Raw genomic sequence first — 20,847 nt, forward strand, 5'->3', positions numbered from 1 at the left:
TGAAAGTGCAATTTAAAAATGTAGCATTATTTTTTACATAACTGTACGGAAAAACAAAACAATGTAAAACTTTAGAGCCTACGAGTCCGCTCAGTTCTACTTCTTGTTTAGCCCATCACTAAGACAAACAAGTTTCTTACATTTACAGGAGATAATGCTGTCTGCTGCTTATTTACAGTGTCACCTGAAAATTTCCATGGCATTGTTGTAGCTAGTGTTGCAAGGTATTTATGCGCCAGATATGCTAAACATTTATCTGCCCCTTCACGCTTCGACCATCATTCTAGAGGATGTGTTTCCATGCTGATGACAGGTTCTGCTCGATAACGATCCAAAGCAGTGTGGACTGACACATGTTCATTTTTATCGTCTGAGTCAGATGCGACCAGCAGTAGGTTGATTTTCTTTTGTGGTGGTTCGGGTTCTGTAGTTTCCAAATTGGAGTGTTGCTCTTTTAAGACTTCTGACAGCATGCTCCACACCTTGTCCCTTTCAGATTCTGAAGGGCATTTCAGACTCTTAAACCTTTGGTTAAGTGCTGTAGCTATCTTTAGAAATCTCATATTGGTACCCTCTTTGTGTTTTGTCAAATCTGCAATGAAAGTGTTCTTGAATTGAACAAAATATGCTGGGTTGTCATCCGAGACTTACATAACATGAAATATATGGCAGAATGCAGGTAAAGCCATGGAGTAGGAGACATACAATTCTCCCCCAAGGCGTTCAGTCACAAATTTAATTAACACATTATTTTTTTTTTAACGAGCATCATCAGAATGGAAGCATGTCCTCTGAAATAGTAGTGGAAACATGAAGGGGCATACGAATGTTTAGCATATCTGATATGTAAACACTTTGCAATGCTAGGTACAAAAGTGCCCTGGGAATGCCTGTTCTCATTTTCAGGTGACGTAAGTAAGAAGCGGCAGCATTATCTCCCATAAATGTAAACAAACTTGTTTATCTTAACGATTGGTTGAACAAGAAGGAGACCCAGTATTGGGTCGCGACCCACACAGTTTGTTAACCACTGTTCTAGAGCACTGATACTCAAACCTCAGTGGTTCAGGAGTCAAATTAGCAATCAACATTACCCAAAAGAGCCACAGTAGTGTGAATTAATTGTTTCATTTACTAGAGTACTGTGTATTCAATCATGCAGTGTTTAATCATGTGCTTCCAAGAGGTGCAGGAAACATATGAAAGAGGTACTTGGGGCTTGAGAGCCTCAGTCTGAGTATCACTGGTTTAGAGCATTGTGGGGTTGTGCTGGGAGGATTTATTGCACCATTGCAGCTTCTGTGCCAGCACATGCTGGCTACTCTGACACTGCAGTAGTGTAGAGTGGCACCTGTAGTCTTTTTTTGTTTGTTTGTTTAGTTTCTTGGGAAGTTTCCTGAAAAATATAAAGGACAGAAATAATAATAGCTAATTAAGAAATACATAGATGCGGGTGCACCTCCTCAATATATGTAGTTTACTTGGTGTTGCTACAACTCTTCATATAATGCCTCAGCAACATCTTCTACACTTCTGAAATGTGAAAAAGGGAATACAAAAACTGGGTTTTTAGTTAATGGATGAATAGCAAGTTGATCCCTTCCACACTCTGTATTGCTAATTAAATCCACTTATTTCTCCACAGTGCTCCAGTAAGTACCTACTTGTCACTTCTTGGGGAAAAACAGAGAGGTGATATGTCCTCTTTGGGCTCCATAGGACAGTGCGTGGGATGGGAAGCAGGGGAATTTACTGAGTTGCATGGAGAATCCTGGAGGGATGTTATTGCTCCAGACCAGTCTTGTCTCCGTCTTCGAGAGAGAGAAACTGTAGTTTCAAACCAAGAACAGAAGGAAAACAAAACTCCAACAACCCAATAATAAAATTAAAGTTAAAAAAAAAATAGTTTTTTTTTTTAAATCTCCTTGAGCATTGCTACACAACGACAGTGGTATTCAGCATAATATATATTTGGTCCACAAGCTTGCAAGTAGCCTGGCAGAGGATGCTGTTGTCTCTCCAGTATGATATTTGCAAGTGTCAGGGTGTAGCCACTGTAGGTGCACCATTGTAACGTTCACCTGGTATTGTTGATAGTCAGAGATGCGTTTTTCCAACTTTCAGTAGCTAGGTCACTGTGACTGTTTTTTCTGATACTGACCGAGATACAGTTACCTGTACTGTTGAACTCCAGATTGGGTTACTGCAATGTACTCTATGTGAGGCTACTCTTCCAAGGTAACTTGGAAGCTCCCTCTAGTGCAGGATGTGGCTTTCTGTTTATTCCTGGGTTCTCCTGCTATTGTTACTGTTTGTTGGTATTATAGTAGCTCTAGGGACTAAGCATTGTGCTAGGCACTGTACAGAGTAATAGTTAAGCTCTTTGGAGCAGGGACTAGCAATGTAAATAGAAAAGACAAAGAGAGGATAGCAGAAGGGACATAATTTGCAAATTCTCTGTTTAGAGAACAGATACAATGTATGATAACTTATAAAGTATGTGCTAGCCTCCAGTTTGCTTCTTAGTGCAATTAAGATAATAGAATCATAGAAGATTAGGGTTGGAAGAGACCTCAGGAGGTCATCTAGTCCAACCCCCTGCTCAAAGCAGGACCAACCCCAGCTAAATCATCCCAGCCAGGGCTTTGTCAAGCCAGGCCTTAAAAACCTCCAAGGATGAGATTTCACCACCTCCCTAGGTAACCGATTCCAGTCTTCAAAACCCTCCTAGTGAAATCATGTTTCCTAATATCCAACCTAGACCTCTCCCACTGCAACTTGAGACCATTGCTCCTTGTTCTGTCATCTTCCACCACTGCAAACAGCCTAGCTTCATCCTCTTTGAAACCCCCCTTCAGATAGTTGAAGGCTGCTATCAAATCCCCCCTCACTCTTCTCTTCTGCAGACTAAATAAGCCCAGTTCCCTCAGCCTCTCCTCATAAGTCATAAGACACCTAATCATTTTCATTGCCCTCCACTGGACTCTCTCTAATTTGTCCACATCCTTTCTTCAATGGGGGGCCCAAAACTGGACGCAGTACTTCAGATGTGGCCTCACCAGTGCTGAATAGAGGGGAATAATCACTTCCCTCGATCTTCTGGCAATGCTCCTACTAATTCAGCCCAATATGCCGTAAGCTTTCTTGGCAACAAGGGTACACTGTTGACTCATATGCAGCTTCTTGTCCACTGTAATCTGCAGAAAAGGACCTGGGGAACTGCTGCTTAGCCAGTTGGTCCCCAGCCTTTAGCAGTGCATAGGATTCTTCTGTCCTAAGTGCAGGACTCTGCACTTGTCCTTGTTGAACCTCATCAGATTTCTTTTGGCTCAATCTTCCAATTTGTCTAGGTCACTCTGGACCCTATCCCTACCCTCCAGCGTATCTACCTTTCCCCCCAAACTTAGTGTCATACTCAAACTTGCTGAGGGTGAATCCATCCCATCATCCAGATCATTAATGAAGCTCTTGAACAAAACTGGCCCCAGGGCCAACCCCTGGGGCACTCTGCTTGATACCGGCTGCCAACTAGACATGGAGCCATTGATCACTACTCGCTGAGCCCGACGATCTAGCCAGCTTTCTATCCACCATATAGTCCATTCATCCAATCCGTAATACTCCTTTAACTTGCTGGCAAGAATGCTGTTGGAGACCTTATCAAAAGCTTTGCTAAAGTCAAGGTATATCATGTCCACCACTTTCCCCATATCCACAGAGCCAGTTATCTCATCATAGAAGGCAATCAGGTTGGTCAGACATGACCTGCCCCTGGTGAATCCATGTTGACTGTTCCTGATCATCTTCTTCTCCTCCAAGTGGTTCAAAATGGATTCCTTGAGGACCTGCTCCATGATTTTTCCGGGGACTGAGGTGAGGCTGACTGGTCTGTAGTTCCCCGAATTCTGCTTCTTCCCTTTTTTAAAGATGGGCACTATATTTGCTTTTTTCCAATCATCCGGGACCTCCCCCAATTGCAATTTGAATTTTCAAAGATAACAGCCAATGGCTCTGCAATCATATCAACCAACTCCCTCAGCACCCTCTGATGCATTGCATCCGGCCCCATGGACTTGTGCATGTCCAGCTTTTCTAAATAGTCCTTAACCTGTTCTTTCACCACTGAGGGCTGCTCACCTCCTCCCCATACTGTGCTGCCCAGAGCAGCAGTCTGGGAGCTGACCTTGTCTGTGAAGACTGAGGCAAAAAAAAACATTGAGTACTTCAGCTTTTTCCACATAATCTGTCACTAGATTGCCTCCCCCATTCAGTAAGGGTCCCACACTTTCCAGGACCACCTTCTTGTTGCTAACATACCTGTAGAAACCCTTCTTGTTACCCTTCACATCCCATGCTAGCTGCAACTCCAGTTGTGCCTTGGCCTTCCTGATTACACCCCTTCATGCTCGAGCAATATTTTTATACTCCTCTCTAGTCATCTGTCCAAGTTTCCACTTGTAAGCTTCCTTTTTGTTTTTAAGCTCACCGAAGATTTCACTGTTAAGCCAAGCTGGTCGCTTGCCATATTTGCTATTCTTTTTGCACATCGGGATGATGTCGTTGTTGATTTTGATATATAAAACACTGTATGGTTTGGTCCTGGCTACCTAAAAAAGATTGTCGGGGCAAAATTGCTACAATTGATGAAAAGTAAGAATTCATAGCTTTGAGCATTTGGAATCTGGAAAAGCATTGTCTCTAACATTTGATTCTCCTGTAGGTTCAGTGGAATCCAAGTTTGTTAACCTTCAAGGCAAAGTGTTAGTATTACCTGTTTTCCCAGGTTTTTGTCTGAGGATAATGGTTGTTGAAATGTAGGAATTTCCAGACTGACCCAATAGCCATCTAGTCCAGTATTGTGTCTTTGACAGTGGGCAGTACCAGTATGGTTCGTGCTCACTAACATGTTGTGCTCTTACTGCCAATGTAGACCCTGTTAGCATGAACTAACAGATACCTAGTTTGCGTTGATATAGTTACCTTTTAGTTCACAAAATGGATCTAGTTTGCACTGATGCAGTCCTGAAATGGGAAACTATGTATCTTTTACTTTGTACCAGCAGGATCTACATGGGCAATTAGAGTGCAACATGGAGCATTCTACAGCTTAGACCAGTGGTAGGCAACCTATGGCACGCCTGCTGAAGGCGGTATGCGAGCTGATTTTCAGTGGCACTCACACTGCCCAGGTCCTGGTCACCGGTCCAGGGGGCTCTGCATTTTAATTTAATTTAAAGTGAAGCTTCTTAAACATTTTAAAAAACTTATTTACTTTACAGACAACAATAGTTTAGTTATATATTATAGACTTATAGAAAGAGACCGTCTAAAAACGTTTAAATGTATTACTGGCACGCAAAACCTTAAATTAGAGTGAATCAATGAAGACTCGGCACACCACTTCTGAAAGGTTGCCAACCCCTGGTTTAGACCCTTATAATCTGGATCTGTGGTGCCATGTAGACAAAGCCCTCAATCTGCAGCAAAGGAGATTTAGGTTAGATATTAGGAAAAACTTTCTAACTATAAGGATAGTTAAGCACTGGAATAGGCTTCCAAGGAAGATTGTGGAATCCGCATAGTTGGAGAACAGGTTAGACAAACAACTGTCAGGGATGATCTAGCTAGACTTTGTCCTAACTGAGTGCATAGGGCTGGATTAGATGACCACTCGATGTCCCTTCTAGTCCTACGTTTCTAAGATTCTAATTTTATTGTGTTGGTATAATTTTCCTTTATTTCTTAATTATTTCCAGGTACATGGCCGGGGAGGCTATGATTCTGATTTTAGTGATGATGAGAGTGGAGAGAAATCTGACCAAAGGAATAAAAGGTAATGCATTATAATATTGACATACATTACATTTCTTGTGTGCATATGACTTCTAGCTATATATATAGAAGACCCTGTTTTTTTAACTCTGGCATAGTGAAGCTGTTTGTGAAAAATAAAAATATACATTTGATTCCTATGCCGTTGCCTCCTCAGGCTTGTCAGAGCATGTTGTCTCCAAGGAGCAACTGAGAAAGATCAGTTCTGCTACGTCCATCTGGTGTCTGTATGCCTCTCATATCTCTCAGCTGAGTGCTTCGTTTTTCCAAGCACTAGCATCAACGGCTGGGTTTTGGCTGCTCTGTTCAATTTGGTATCACTTTGTTACCACCCACCAGGACTTGTGGAACTACAAAGAGAGAGATCAAAATGACAAAGGCCAGATGGCAGCAGGTTTTGTAGGAATAAAACACGTACCTCACGGAAAGGAAACACTAACACTGCTTGATTATTATTTAATTTCTTCCAGCCTGTTCTCTCTGTTAAGCCTGGCTTCAAGAGACCAACAAATTGGGTCAGTTAACTTGCACATAGCCCTTGAGATGCTCATTTAAGATCAGTCTTGTCAGTTTCATTTAGCGGTTCATACACTTTATGACCCTGGACTTTGCGGTCTGACCATCTTTTATTGGGATTTTTTTTCTGCTGTGGCACTGTGCTTCTCTGACAGTTACCCACAACACTACAGATTTGTTCTGAATTGATTCAGGAATTTTTGTTGTTGTTCCAGGATCGGTTTCTATGACTCTTTTCCTTACTTTTCTGTCAGGCTCCATTCCAATCAGGTTTTCTGGGACCTTTTCTGGGAGCCTTTTATATTTTCTGTAGTGGAAGTAAGAGGAAGTGTTTTGTAATGTCTGACTGCATTTTATATCGGACCTTTAAGGTGCTTTAACCACTAAAAGAAATGTAGGTGTTTTTTTCTCTTTTTAGAATTTTTAGCTGTATTCTATTAAAAATATTGACTTTTTTGTTCAGTATTAGTTTGTTTTTCCAAGTGCCACTATGCATTACATGATTCTAATTGTTAGATGAAATATTAAACATTGGGAGCTGTTTCAAAGAAATCATCTTCGTTACCCTTTGTTCTGGTACACACTATTTGGCTCCCAGTAGTACTCTAATGAGGGTTTGCTTCATATGTATATATTCTACCCTTGGTTCATGATGAATCTCATTCTCTCTGGGAAAAAATGTAAAAAGACTCCTTCCTGACATTGCCTCTGCAGAGCCCCAGTGCCGGAGTTGTGTGCATGGCCATGTGGCCACAAAACCTTTTTGCACAATTGGTATGCTTAGTTCTCCCAAATCCTACTGTCCTTAGATTGACAATATAAATACTACCCCTTTATAGGTCTCTGACTACCTCTCTGCCTGCCATCATGGAGCAAACATTCCCTTTTTACCCATAATGTTAGACCAAGGGTGGCCAACCTGAGCTGGAGAAGGAGCCAGAATTTACCAATGTACATTGCCAAAGAGCCACTGTAATACGTCAGCAGCCCCACATCAGCTTCCCCCCTGCTCCCAGTACCTCCCGACTACTGGCAGGCCTGCTGATCAGTGCCTCACCCTCCCTTCTTGCACTTCCTGGTCAGCTGTTTCATGGCGTGCAGGAGGCTCTTGCGGGGAGGGGGGGAGGAGCGAGGGCATGGCAGGCTCAGGGGAGGGGACGGGAAGGGGTGGAGTGGGGGCAGGGCCTATAGCAGAGTCAGGGGTTGAGCAGTGAGCACCCCCCGGCACATTGGAAAGTTGGCACCTGTAGCTCCAGCCCTGGAGTCGGTGCCTATACAAGGAGCTGCATATTAACTTCTGAAGAGCCGCATGTGGCTCTGGAGCCATGGATTGGCCACCCCTGTGTTAGACAAATAAATCTAAATATGTTTTAAAACAGTTGTGTAATTAAGTTTAGTATAAAAAGTTTATTTTATTTGCTTGTTTTTGTTGAATTTTTGATATTTTTGGTTTGCTTTGGAACAGATGTTGGTGTTCAGAGGACAGTGCTTCAATCACTGTTCAACTAGCAATGCTCCTTAGTCTGTGCCCCTCAGAGAGGTCAGTGTTCATTAATCTGTTACAGTGGAGCTCTGTGGAGGCAATACCATGAAGGGAGGAAAAAGGGGTTACCAACAGTAACTCTTGTTCTCTGAACGTATTGCCTCTTTTCCCTCTGCTTTGGGTCCTAGATCTATATAGGGCTATTGAGGTAAAGAAAAACTGAGGGATCATTAGATGAGAATGAGATATTTCTATCCTTGGCCTGTATGATATAGGGCGTGAAGGAATGGAGCATGATCCTGTGTCCCAGCACCTGCTGCAGCAGGTTCCATATCTGTGTGACTACCCACGTGACTCCTACAATGTGACTGTGGAGTGACGGGATTGTCAGACAAGATATACTGTTGTAAGCAACTCTGTATATACATTGCCTATGAGCAGGTGCCTGTCTGGACTTGGTCTCAACTCCACACATGAGTAAAGTCCATTCTCACCCCCATCTTAACATTGGTTTCATTAACACAGAAACTAAGGGCTGGTCTACACTATTGGTTACATCGATGTAATTTACGTTGCTCAGGGGTGTGAAAACGATCTGCCCTCAAGTGACGTAAGTTACATTGACTTAAAGCAGTGTCCACACTGCGCTATGTTGGCGGGAGATGCTCTCCCGCCGACATAGGTTCTGCCTCTTCTGGAGGTGGAGTAATTATGCTGACGGGAGAGCACTCTCCTGTCGGCATAGCATGTCTTCACCAGATGTGCTACAGCGGCGCAGCTGCATTGGTGCAGCTGTTATGCTCATACAAAGCACACGGGATCTTTATAGAGGAAGGTAAATACGCAGCATTTATTGGAAATACAACAGTTAGCGTATGCTTTTCACACACACACACACCCCCCTCTGCCAGTGATGTTCATAGTTACCAGTCTGTTGTAGCTCGAGTCAATCTAATGGCCAGTTAGATTGAGCATGAGTTTGGAGCTGGGCTCTTGTCGGTTGCGATCCAATGCTCCTGGAGTGTGGCAAGATGAACCCAAAGTCCCATGGCCAAGCACCCTGTTCTTATAGGTTTTTTTCTCTATTGAAGCTTATGGATTTTGCTGTGTCACTTTGTGACTGGTTACTTCTTAATTGGTGTAAACGTTCCAATACACCTCTGAGAGGGTCATCCTGTCCTTTGTTCCGATTTAATCAATTGTCCTTAGGGGTGCCAACCTTCACTTCAGGGTAGTCAGTATGCCCTTCATTATGGATGTGTGTTGATGATTCTTTGATGTCCTTTAAGTCTCTTCACTCCTTCTTCCTTGATCATCTGGCTATAACAATGGCCTTCACACCTTATCTTTTCCTGATGCGTACATTCCTCATTCACACAAACGGTATTTTATATCGAGCAAAAAGGCATTGCAAATTAAACCTTTACAATCAATAACCAAGACAATTTACATTGAGACCCAGGCCTTCAATGTTTCTCTAATCTCCTTAATATTAACACAGTAGAGAATCCTGTCTCTTACTAACTAAAACCTTAAAACAAAGAAATGTATATTTAACTAGAGTGCCTAGTTTGTAATACATATAGGAAACCATAGTAGACATTATAACTTATCCTAAAACAAAAGGGTGATCATAATCAGTCAGAAGGATTGTTCTGGTCTGTCATTCCTTTCTACTATTCAAAAAGGGTGGCTGACAGGATGGAATCAAATCAGACATTAATTCTTATGGGACATTATAAAATCCAGCTCCTACATTAATTTTCATAGTACGTTATAAAATCCAGCGCCTACACAGCTGTGCCGCTTTAGCATGGTAGTATAGACTTGTCTTAACAAGAGACAAACAATGCTAGTCTGTACAACAACCTTTTCCTTATAACATTCAAGCTGCTGACTTCCCAAGCTGACTTTGGTGTACTAGAACTTATTGTATATGAAAACTTTTTGAATAATTTAATCCTTACTTTTTCCCTATTCATAGGACAAGTAATGAAGATGCCCTACTCATAAAACCATTCCAGAAAGTAAAACAGGTCAAGGTGGCTGACAGACAAATTGCGGCAGAACAATGGGATAGGTAATGATCAATTCTATCAGAGATTTTTGTATTTAAACTGAACTTTTACTCAAACAAAATTATTATTTCTGTTAACAGGGAAGAAGCGAGAAATAGGAGATTTCATTTGATAGCCATGGATGCTGTATCCTTTGATTATTTGTTTATATTGGTAAAAACACATTCTCAGCTTTTCAACTTTTCTTTCGCTTGGGGAGAAATGCTCCTGTGAGGGACACGTTCATGTGAGTCTCCTTGTTGCCTGGGGAATTTGGAGGATTGGTAATGCTTTATGACCTTTATGTTATGCAGATATAGATTTGTTCAATGATCCTATTAAATAGTTATTTTGAAGGTACTGTAGTAATGCTGCTTCTGCGTGATATTGTGCCCGTATTCCTCTCAGTAACACAGAGAAATCACTGTAACGGGGTTCCCGTGGTACAGCCTCAGTTGTGTAATCACTGAGTCCTCTGTCCCACCAACCTGTGGTATCCCTCTCATTCTGTGATGCTGTGTCAAGCCACAAACTTCTGGCAGGTACTGCACTTACACAGACATCCACAGGCCAAGACACACCCAACTGAGTTATATGAATGCTTTCCCAGCCACTCATGAACCAACAATAGAGAGGCTCCAATCAATTCCACCCAGCTCCCCGTCTTGCACCAAAGAAGTGTACCATCTTGCACTGGTCAGAAACCTAGCCAGTGTAAATTCATTTCCCAGTCCGCCCCTCTCTTGATGTGAGGGGACACATGCTAGCCATTGTAAACTAAGCTGAGATTTCCCAAGCATTTAAACCAAAACACATTGTTTTAGGTAGAATATAAAACAGGCTTATTAACTACAGAAAGATAGATTTTAAGTGATTATAAGTAGCAGGCATAGAAATCAGAGTTGGTTATTTAAGAAACAAAACATAAAATCGTTGTCTAAGTTCTACAAACCCTACAGGATTTGAATCAAGTGGTGTTTCACCCTGACAGATGGTACAAACAAGTCACAGATCCTCAATACACAGGCTGAGACTCTCTCCTGGCCTGGGACCACCATCCCCCAATTCAAAGTCTTTGTCCTCCAAATGTTGAGTTGGGAGGGGAGAAAGGCCAAGTAATGATGTCACTTCCCCTCTTTTATAGTTTCTTCCAGCTTGCTGGAAAGATCTTTTGCTGTAATGTGGGAAACAGACAATCCCCATTGGTCAAACAGACAATCTCTGTTATATATCGTTTCTGGGATAGTGGATTCTTTCCCTGTTGGGTGTGGATGAGCCATTAACACTGTCTGGCTACTCCATTGTTTTTCCTGAAAGGCTGATTGTGGGTGTTCCCAACCTCACAACAGATTTCAGTAACACACACAAAGCAAAACTTCATAACTTCACATACAGTGATAGCACATACAGTCCAACAGGATATTAATGTTCAACAGATCAAGACTTTTAAAATGATACCTCACAAGGCATATTTTGTACAAAACATATCATAATTATATGACAGTGGTGAATATGGGGGTTCCAGGGTGCCACTCTGAGGTACAGAGTGTCACAATGACCAAAGACTTGCCATGTTGCATGATGAAATTCAAATAGCCCTGTGTAAATCTTAGCATTATTTTTTTTATCTATCTATCTAGTATTTCAGTAGCTGAAGTGAATTAGTTTCCTGCCTTATGTAGCCATGATTATAAATTATTTGGAAACAGTAGAATTTGTATTTTTTTAGTTATGTTGGGATTAATATGGGTATATTGTGTGGATTTGTGGCAATCTATATGTGGAACATGGAAACATTTGGAGATGCCTCGTTTTGTTGCAATAGAGAGAAATTGTCATTTGTGCTACTTAACTCAGACTTACTCTTCAGCTAAGTCTACCTTCTTAAGAAACACTCTTACTTTGTCAGGTCTATCACAAAAATCTGAGTACACACAGTGCCATGAACCAAAGGCACATTTACAAGTTGAGGCTGTTCTGAGCTGAACTGTGTTAACCTGTTTCCTGTTCTGTATTATTTAGATTGTAAGTTCTTTGGGGCAGGAATTTGTCTTATATTTTGTTTGTGCTATGTAAGTTGACAAAGCTATAAATTTTTTATAATAATGTGATATCCTGGCTAAAGGCCAGAAGCTTCATTGACCAAGAAAGGATAAAATCCAGTCGCTCTGGCCAAGTGAGCTATGTTTATGTACAAAATCAGGTGGTCTTCAAAGTAATTAACCCTGCTGTGTCACCTTTACATTATTTTTTCTGTACTCGTTCCACATAAAGTCATCTGTATCTGGCTAATGATCCTCAAATTGTAAAAACAAGCAGTTAAAGAAGAAGCTATGATTAAAGAGCCCATGGATGAATTCGTTAGCCATAGTGTTTCTGTTGTTTTCATGGAGCTTTGTATAAGTGCTTGATTTGGAAAATTTCTCTACTGCTACCATCTTATTCTTTTCCTCCAGTTGGAAGGGCAAGTCAGTTGCCTACTATTATAAAAGTTGATAATGGTGACAAAGAAGCTGGAGTTCTTTGAAGTTAGCCAGCTTCATCATGACATATACAGTCTCCTGTAGCCTTGCTAAATAAAGGCTCCTACCTGTAGGGTTGAATTTAGGTCTTTAATTTTTGAAGAATAGTATTAAGATTGAGTTAACATTTGGAAACTTCTAGCAGAAAATACATGTACCATATTTTTTTCCATAAAATGATTTTAGTGCAGGCGGTAGGTTGATAGAAATGATTTTTTATTGAACTCAATTTAACATGTGGCTTGAGAACATGCCAGAAAGATAATTTATTTCTAATTCTGTAGTTCTGAGAAATTTGTTATATATTTTAAGTTATTGTTTTACTGTTTTATTTCCATTTGTGGAGGTGCTTATTTCTAGAACAATGTGATTGTTTATACGGTTTTGTTTTTGCTTGTTGTTTTATCATATAAAATGTGTGTCAAATTATAGCTGTAAGACAGAAATATTCTGACAATCACAATATAATTTCCTGTAACTTGATATTGTGGACCTAAACAAAGTTATCTACTGAAGTTTATTGCTTTTACACTGACACTGAAAAGTAAAAAAAAAAAAATGCATAATTTCATTAGTAATTTTATATTTATATCACGCAAAAATGATGCGAATATATTTTAAACCAGAGTTGGAGTATCATGGAACTCTAGTTTGAATTGCAATAGAATACACAGTAAAGGCTGGATTAAAGGTCTGTTGTACATCTTCAAATATATTACAAGTTTTTATAAGGGTATGGCATGTGGATGGGTTTTACAACTTTAACTCTGCCCTAAAATTCTTCTGTTGTGAATTAATTTATAAAAGGTTATTCTAATAAGAATTTTTTAAACTTCCTTTCCATTAAAATTAATTTTGGTAATAGCTTCTTTAAATCCCTTATATTGTAGAAACAGTTTTGTACTAATCTTCTTATCTGAGGTAATAGTATGGGAAGCCAGATAAACCTGGAGTGAGAGAGAACACTGAAAATGAATTCCTTAGTTTTGCTTTATTCAGTATGCAAGACATAAAAAGTTTGTGAATGACTACATTTTATACTATGGTGGCAAAAAGGAGGACTTCCAACGTTCAGGGTAAGTACCGTTAGAGAACATACTTAACCTATTTTATTAAACTGCTAAATATATGCTGGGAAACTCCTTTTTGGTTTATTAATAATGTAATTAATTCTGTGACTAGAGATTTATTTGTGTATCAGATCATTAACCTTTTTGCTAAAATGTACCAACTATGGTAGTTGTAAATATCTGAATTAGATGCGGAGAATTGTTAGTTGTCTTGATTTAACTTTGTACAATTTGTATCTATACATGAAAAGCTAGATGAAATTCAGTTGGGAGTTTTTATTTTTGTGTTATGTAGATTAAAAGACAACACATGGAGGGTGTATCTAAAACAAACCAGTATTTGCTGAGTGTTCAACTCTCATTCCTAGAATGTCAAATGCTGCTCCGATGAGGGTAGAAAATGACAATCTTGTACTCAGACTTCTGTGGTACAGTACATAGTGCTGGAATAACTGCTTGCAGGTAGTGCAATTGTTTGCCATTTGGAGTACCAGGCACTTTTTAAAGGATAATTACCAAATTTTACCAAAGTCACAAGAGGCTAGTTACTCAAGTTGAGGTTTCCAAAGAAGTGCAGGCAGTTATTCAGATGATCTTCATTAATGTTAATGAAGATGTGTGGATAAATCATCTGCACTGTTTTGGCAATCTGAACCCAGGATACTTGTGAAGTTTGGAATATCACTAAATATCTTCCCGGGAAAGCTAAACCCTTGTTCTGAGCTGCAGATGATCCTCCTTTTATGTTTCAAACATAACTTTTCATATAGAATTAAATCACACACAGTTTTAATAGCTATGAGTGACTTTAATGTTGGAAGCAAGCTCTTTTATTCTTTTAGGGAAAAAGTTAGTTTATAATACTTGTTCTCATGAACAGTCGTTGCGTCTTAAGATATCTCCCAGTATGTCCAACTCAATACATATTGCAAGGAATTCTAAAATACCAGCATTTGCCAAATGATGATCTAATTATTTTGTTTCTGGTGCTCTAAAATTTCATTTTAATACTAGATCTGCTTTTTAAGAAAAATGTACCCTTTTACAGAGCAAGTGACAAGACAGACCTTGATGTTGTAAGAGAAAACTATAGATTCCTGTGGAAAGAGGAAGATGCAGTGGACATGAATTGGTAACTTGGGCTATAATAAGACATTATTTTTAGATCACTTTGTATTTATTTTTTTCCTCATTCATTAAAAATTGCCATGCATATTTGCTCTTATTGTTTGAACTCTTGATAAATTTAAAAAATGAAAAAAGTGTAGGAGATAAAGTAATACAGCTGTGTCAAAATGAACTGATGACACAGAAATTAACAAACTATTGTTCATTCCCTAAGAGAACTAAACTACCATTCAGAAACCCCTACAAAGAGTACAACTTTAAAATTATGCTTTATTTGTGCTTTAAATAAATTTTTAAAATATATAATTATTTTCAAGAGAAACTAAAACTGTTTCATGGCAATTACTCCCATCAAGCTGAATATTTTCTTATTTTGTTTTATTTTTACCACTACAACTTGTATTCATTAGAGAAAACACAACTGCAATGCCCCGTCCTGTTAATGCCATAACTATGTAATTTGACCTCACTCTGTATTTTCCATATGCTTAATCAATAATATTGTCTTTCCGGTTACAGGGAAAAGAGACTGGCAAAGAAATACTATGATAAATTATTCAAAGAGTATTGTATAGCAGATCTGAGTAGATACAAAGAGAACAAGGTACATTTTTAAATTTCATAAATTTCTTTGGTTGCAAAATAGGTTCTTTGTTCTATATATTGATAGAGGGCACTGCATTAAGATCCAGACCTGCAAGCACTGCCTATGCTGAGTTCTGTGGGACTACTCACGATAAATGTCTGTAAGATTGGCTCCTAAATTTGTCTGTTGCTTAGTGCAGAATGAATTTTCTTAAGAAACTTAAGCAACAGAAAAATGCTTAAGATGTTTTCCCTGATTTTTTGTTTGATCTTTATCTCATCTTCCTGTATTTATGCCATATCCCTCAAGCCCTTCCACTATCAGAAAATAATCTCAATCTCATTTATAGTTTTCTTTTGTTTTCTTTAATTATCATGCCCAGTATCTTATTCCATGTGTTTGTTATTCTTTGTGGGAAAAGTTTTTTTCCCAGTTTGCCAATTTTCTTCACCTTTTTGAACCTTTGTCTGGTGTGAACAATATTTTTTTTTCCCCCCGCTTCACATATGACATTTCTAAGTTCTGTTAGATCAATTTGAATTCCCCTGTATTCTAAATGAGAATAAGTCCTGTTTCTTTAACTTTTCCTCATGATTATAAGAATTGGAAAATGTTTATCTTTTAGCACAACTTTGACATATTGTGTAATTTGTTTTCCCTTAAATTGTCTTATGCGTTCTTTCTTTAAACACTCTATTCTCATACTAAGTCCCTCCTCCAAATCTTTATCAACTGTTGGCTTATCCATGTCCACTCCTGATAGGGAGGGAGTCCTATACAGATTTTTCTTTTGGAATGTAAAACTAGCCCTTTAAGGCACAGTCAGCTCCACTCTGCTACCCCTGCAGCTACAAATTGCTTTCAACTTTGTTCTGTCCTATTTTTTTCCCTCTGCACATCCAGATATTGAGAAGTTTATCGCCTTCTCTTTTCTGCTCTATTCTGCAGCCCTCGTCTCCTGCAGACAGGCTCAGGGGAGCACTGGTTTCTTCATCTGATAGCCACCAGTTCTTGATGTGACTTTCCCCATAGAACTTTAGGTATCCTGCTAAACTTCTGCAGAAGGACGCTCTAGAGATGCACAACTTGCATTAGGTGTCCCTGCCTACAACATGCTGTCTATGCCTGCCTTTAGAAGTTTACACTATAGAATTTCCTCCCCAATTCCCAAATCATATTCAGTGCTATTTTGCTCCTCATTCCAACAAAAGACGGGCTCTTTCATATGTTACATAATCTGTTTATCACAAGAACTGGTCCATCAACAAAGAAGAACGTTATGGGTGGGATAGGGTTTACTCCTAGTATTTTATGATGTTCAAGAAGACTGAGTGTTTCATCCCATTCTGGCTCTGTCCCTCAGAATTTCTCTATGTAGTATGTCAGATTCAAGGTGGAGGTGACTTTCTGTGCTGCATGGATGAAGAGGGGGCTTATCTTCATGTGCCTATTCATTTGTTGCATCACAAGAAAAGTCCCTCAGCTAACTGATTCTTCTACAGAACTATGTGTGGAAATTCCTCAAGCAGTGTCTTGTCAAGAACCTCTCCTCTTGGAAACCTCACTCAGTCCCTTTAGCCATTGGAATCTTGATAGGTGGTAGTCTCAGGGCCCTATATCATGTCAAAGCATTTGGTTGAAGATGGAAGCACAAAAAAATAACTTCTTGAAGCTTCAGGCTGTGGGACTAAGCTTTCTATTGTTTCTTCCTTACCTCATCATACTTGCAGTCCTGTTAGAAATCAACAATCAAGCTCCAAGAGCCTATAGATTAACAAGGCAGGACCAGAAGCCCTTCTCTTTGTCATTAGATTGTAAAGATTCTGTCCAAAGTGGAAAGAGCTCACCTATTGATATCCGATAGGTATATCCAGAACAGTCTTAATGTCCACATAGACTGACTGAGGCAGGAGACAATCCTGGGCAAGAGGCAACTGAAGAAGGTGGTGGTGCAGCAAGACTTTGTCAGATATTGTCACAGCTCGGTCATGGGCAGCCATACCTAGTGGTCAGAGCCAGGGTCCATGGTCATGGGATGGGAGTCCAGAATCATTTGGATCAGGATACCAGGAGATCAGAAGCATGAGACAAACTTGAGGGCAGAACCATGAATCTAACAGTGGTCAGCCCAGGTCAGGATACCAGGGGTCAGAGGTAGGAGACAAACTGGAGATCAGAACCACAGGTTGGGAGTGAGAATCAGGCTGGGTCAGGGTACCAAGAGGTCAGAGGTAGGGGACAAACCAGATATTGGGACCAGTCAGATGCAAGAAGTCAAGCTGGGTTGGGATGCCAGGAAGTCAAATCAGGGGAGCAGGAAGCACATAATCCAGAGCAGGGTGCATCCCAGTTTTGGACAACAGGGATCCACTGCTGGGTTTAGATAAAAGTTGTGGACCCTCAGCAAACTGCCATTTAGGTTCCAGGACTGGAGTCCTCTGTCGGGATTCAGCCCTTGGAACTGTTAGCAGTCACTGGGTGGCAGGTTGCAGCTTACTAGCTCCTAGGAATCCTGTGGATCCGGGTTCAAGTCCTGCAGTTCCTGTGAGGTGGAAAGCAAGAAGTTACACCTCTACCAACCAGACACGTCCCCCTCACCGCCCCCCAGACAAACTCACAGTTTGCTCCAGACACTAGGATTCCTACAACTGGAGGGGAGGGTGTTTTCTTTTTCGCGTGGTCAGGACCTTGCGTGTATGTCTTTCCTCCTCTACTCCTCCTGGGCATTCCCAGAAAGATCCAGAGGGACCAGACCAAAGTTATTTTCATAGCTGCTGCTAAGCCCTGAAGACTCTTTCAGATATCCATCTGTGATTTCTGGCTCTTTCCCCAGCCCAAAATTCTTTTAATCAGGGCAGGGTCCTATACCTGAACCTCACCAATCTCTGCCTAGAAACCTGGAGGCTGACAAGTGACTCTACAATCCTTTGATTATTGCTCTCATATAGTCAATTTCCTAATGCTGTCAGGAGAGCACTCTGCATTTAAGTGTTACTTTCTTTGGTGTTTGGCTAGGAATGTAACTCTTACTCAGACATTCTGTTTTGCCATCCTAGTGTTTTTCACAGATGGGAAAACATGGTGGGAGGGTCTCTGAGGCCAGGCTCCAGCCTGGGCCAGATGTCTGCAATTTTTAGCCTTGCAGCCCAAGCTCCACTGGCCTGAGTCAGTTGACCTTGGTTCTGACACTCAGCACTGTGGGTTTTCTATTGTAGTGTAGATGGAGTTTCAGCTTTATTCTTAAGGTTCTTTCAAGGCCATGTTTCAAGCCTCTGGGCCAGTACTTCCTGGCTGTGAAGGTGCTTGCTCTTGTCACCATTACTTCAGCCTGGAGTGCTACTACACTGTAAAGAATCTTACCTCTAGTTTTTCCATGAAAAGGTTGTCCTTAGACTCACCACATAATTTCTCTTTTTATTCTTTCTTTCTTAATCAAAATATTTCCCTTCCTTCCTTGTCTGAAAGAGATCATCATCATCCGTTAGATGTTGCCAAAGCCATTAATGATTAGATAGGACATCCACTTTTTGGACTGATGCCATTTTATTTTATATTGCTTGTGGCTATAACAAAACGAGGTATTAAGGTTTCCAGGATTATCATTTCCCTTTGTGTTCAGACTGCAAAAAAAAGATTAATATACTGCGTGTCACTTAGTGCTTTTCTTGGGGATAAGGGTCCATTGTACTTCGTCCCTATCTGTGGTCAGAGAAATAGCACTTCTTATTAGGAGATCTGCATAGCTGCTATTAGTGCCTACCTGAACTCCTTTACCAAATGCTATAAGGTCTTCTGTTGCTGCTGCCTTTGGTTTCTTGATTCTGTGAACCATCCTTCCTATCTAACAGACTAGCTTCATTTCATATTTTTCTATTGAGTTCATCTCTGTTGTTGCTGTTTCAGCTTATTCAGTATTACTTTTTTAAAATCACGCTTTACACATATTTAACTTTTTATTTACTTTCCACCCTTATCCACTGCTTGTCATTTTCCATTGTTTGGTGGAAGCATTATTAGCAAAGTGACTCTCCTATGAGGACAGTTGTCTTACTTATAAATTAGTCTTGTAGAGAATTCCTCTGCCAGTCCTAGCTCCCTTGCTTTCTTCTATCTTTGCTCTTGCTTTCCAGACCAGTCTGTTTAGGAAATACTCTCTAGGGAAGATCACATGTAATTGTTCCTTATTGGGCCAGATTTGGACCCAAAAGGAAAAATTACATAAGAATACCTCAATAATATAAGTGAGCATGGATAATGCAGTGGTTGGTGGACTGGCTGAGGGACTCTGAGATAACAAATATACAGGTAAGGCAAAATGATCCTTTATTCTGACTGTATAGGGGTCGGCAACCTTTCAGAAGTGATGTGCCGAGTCTTCATTTATTCACTCTAATGTAAGGTTTCGCGTGCCAGTAATACATTTTAATGTTTTTAGAAGGTCTCTTTCTATAAGTCTATAATATATAATTAAACTATTGTTGTATGTAAAATAAATAAGGTTTTTAAAATGTTTAAGAAGCTTCATTTAAAATTAAATTAAAATGCAGAGCTCCCTGGACCAGTGGCCAGGACAGAGTGCCACTGAAAATCAGCTCGCTTGCTGCCTTTGGTACACATGCCATAGGTTGCCCACCCCTGGTAGATATGCACAGATGCTTGACAAATTCTGTTGATGCTTTCACCCCAAACTTTTTTACAGGTTGCATCACAAGCTTTTCAGAATGGGACAATTTTTAACCATTTAGAGGTATACTTTTAAATGGGACATGTGAACGGTACTATGATGGCTTGGATCGAACAATATTGCGACATAAATACATTAGAAGCAACATCTTGCATCTAGGTGCAGGAGACAAACCTAGATCAGGATTCTGGTTTCCATGTATCAACTAAATACTAGGTAGGAAGATGATCCTTTAGCTTCTTAATTACTGCACAAATCACGGGGGACAGGATAATATGAAGTAACAACATAGTAGGCCTGAACTCTGCTACTGGCAATTTAAACATGGAAACCAGACTCCAGTTCAAAGCTTGCCTCAACTGTATAACATGGGAATTGCATTAAACAACTGTTCACTAACAATTTGCTGGAGGATATTTAGTGAAATCAGTGAAAATTATTTACATGAATTGAGAACAAAATTTGAACCTTAGTATTTAAGTAGTCACAGTGGAGCCTTATCATTAATATTTCACTGAAGCAAGCAGGGTGTTAGGAGGATTATAATTTACACATTTTACTACAGTGACAAAGCAGGTGAGGTAGTATCTTTTTTTATAGGATCAACTTCTCTTGAGTGTATACAGAGCTCTTCAGGTTTGAGAAAGATACTCAGTCTCACAGCTAACCTGCATCAATGTGAGGGGGAACCCTCTGACTATACACTTCTAGTTGTCACCCCATGCTGCAGTCCATACGGGATATCATTAAACAGTTACAACCCATACTCAATGGGAACCACGTCCTGAAAGAAATCTTTCCTAACCCTGCTCTTCTGGCCTTTAAGCAACCCCCCAACCTCACCAACCACATCATCATAAGCAAGCTCCCCACACATCAGGACACACCAACTCAAAGTGCACTAGATTCTGCCATGACAGATGCAAAACCTGTAGCTATATCTCCACTGCTATGATGATCAATACCTCC

The 20,847-nt window shown here is 40.1% G+C and overlaps 1 protein-coding gene across 1 annotated transcript in view; it reads left to right on the forward strand.

The window, feature by feature from the left end:
* LOC117879953 (protein FRA10AC1) overlaps positions 1-20,847 on the forward strand; it is a 55,120-nt gene that overhangs the window by 1,599 nt on the left and 32,674 nt on the right. The window contains exons 2-7 of the mRNA XM_034775543.1: positions 5,757-5,833; positions 9,816-9,911; positions 9,990-10,035; positions 13,410-13,486; positions 14,529-14,612; positions 15,128-15,212. Of these exons, the coding sequence (XP_034631434.1) occupies positions 5,757-5,833; positions 9,816-9,911; positions 9,990-10,035; positions 13,410-13,486; positions 14,529-14,612; positions 15,128-15,212 (465 nt within the window). The remainder of the gene's footprint in view (positions 1-5,756; positions 5,834-9,815; positions 9,912-9,989; positions 10,036-13,409; positions 13,487-14,528; positions 14,613-15,127; positions 15,213-20,847) is intronic.

This window comes from Trachemys scripta, chromosome 7, assembly GCF_013100865.1.
Source record: "Trachemys scripta elegans isolate TJP31775 chromosome 7, CAS_Tse_1.0, whole genome shotgun sequence".
Taxonomy (NCBI): domain Eukaryota; kingdom Metazoa; phylum Chordata; order Testudines; family Emydidae; genus Trachemys; species Trachemys scripta.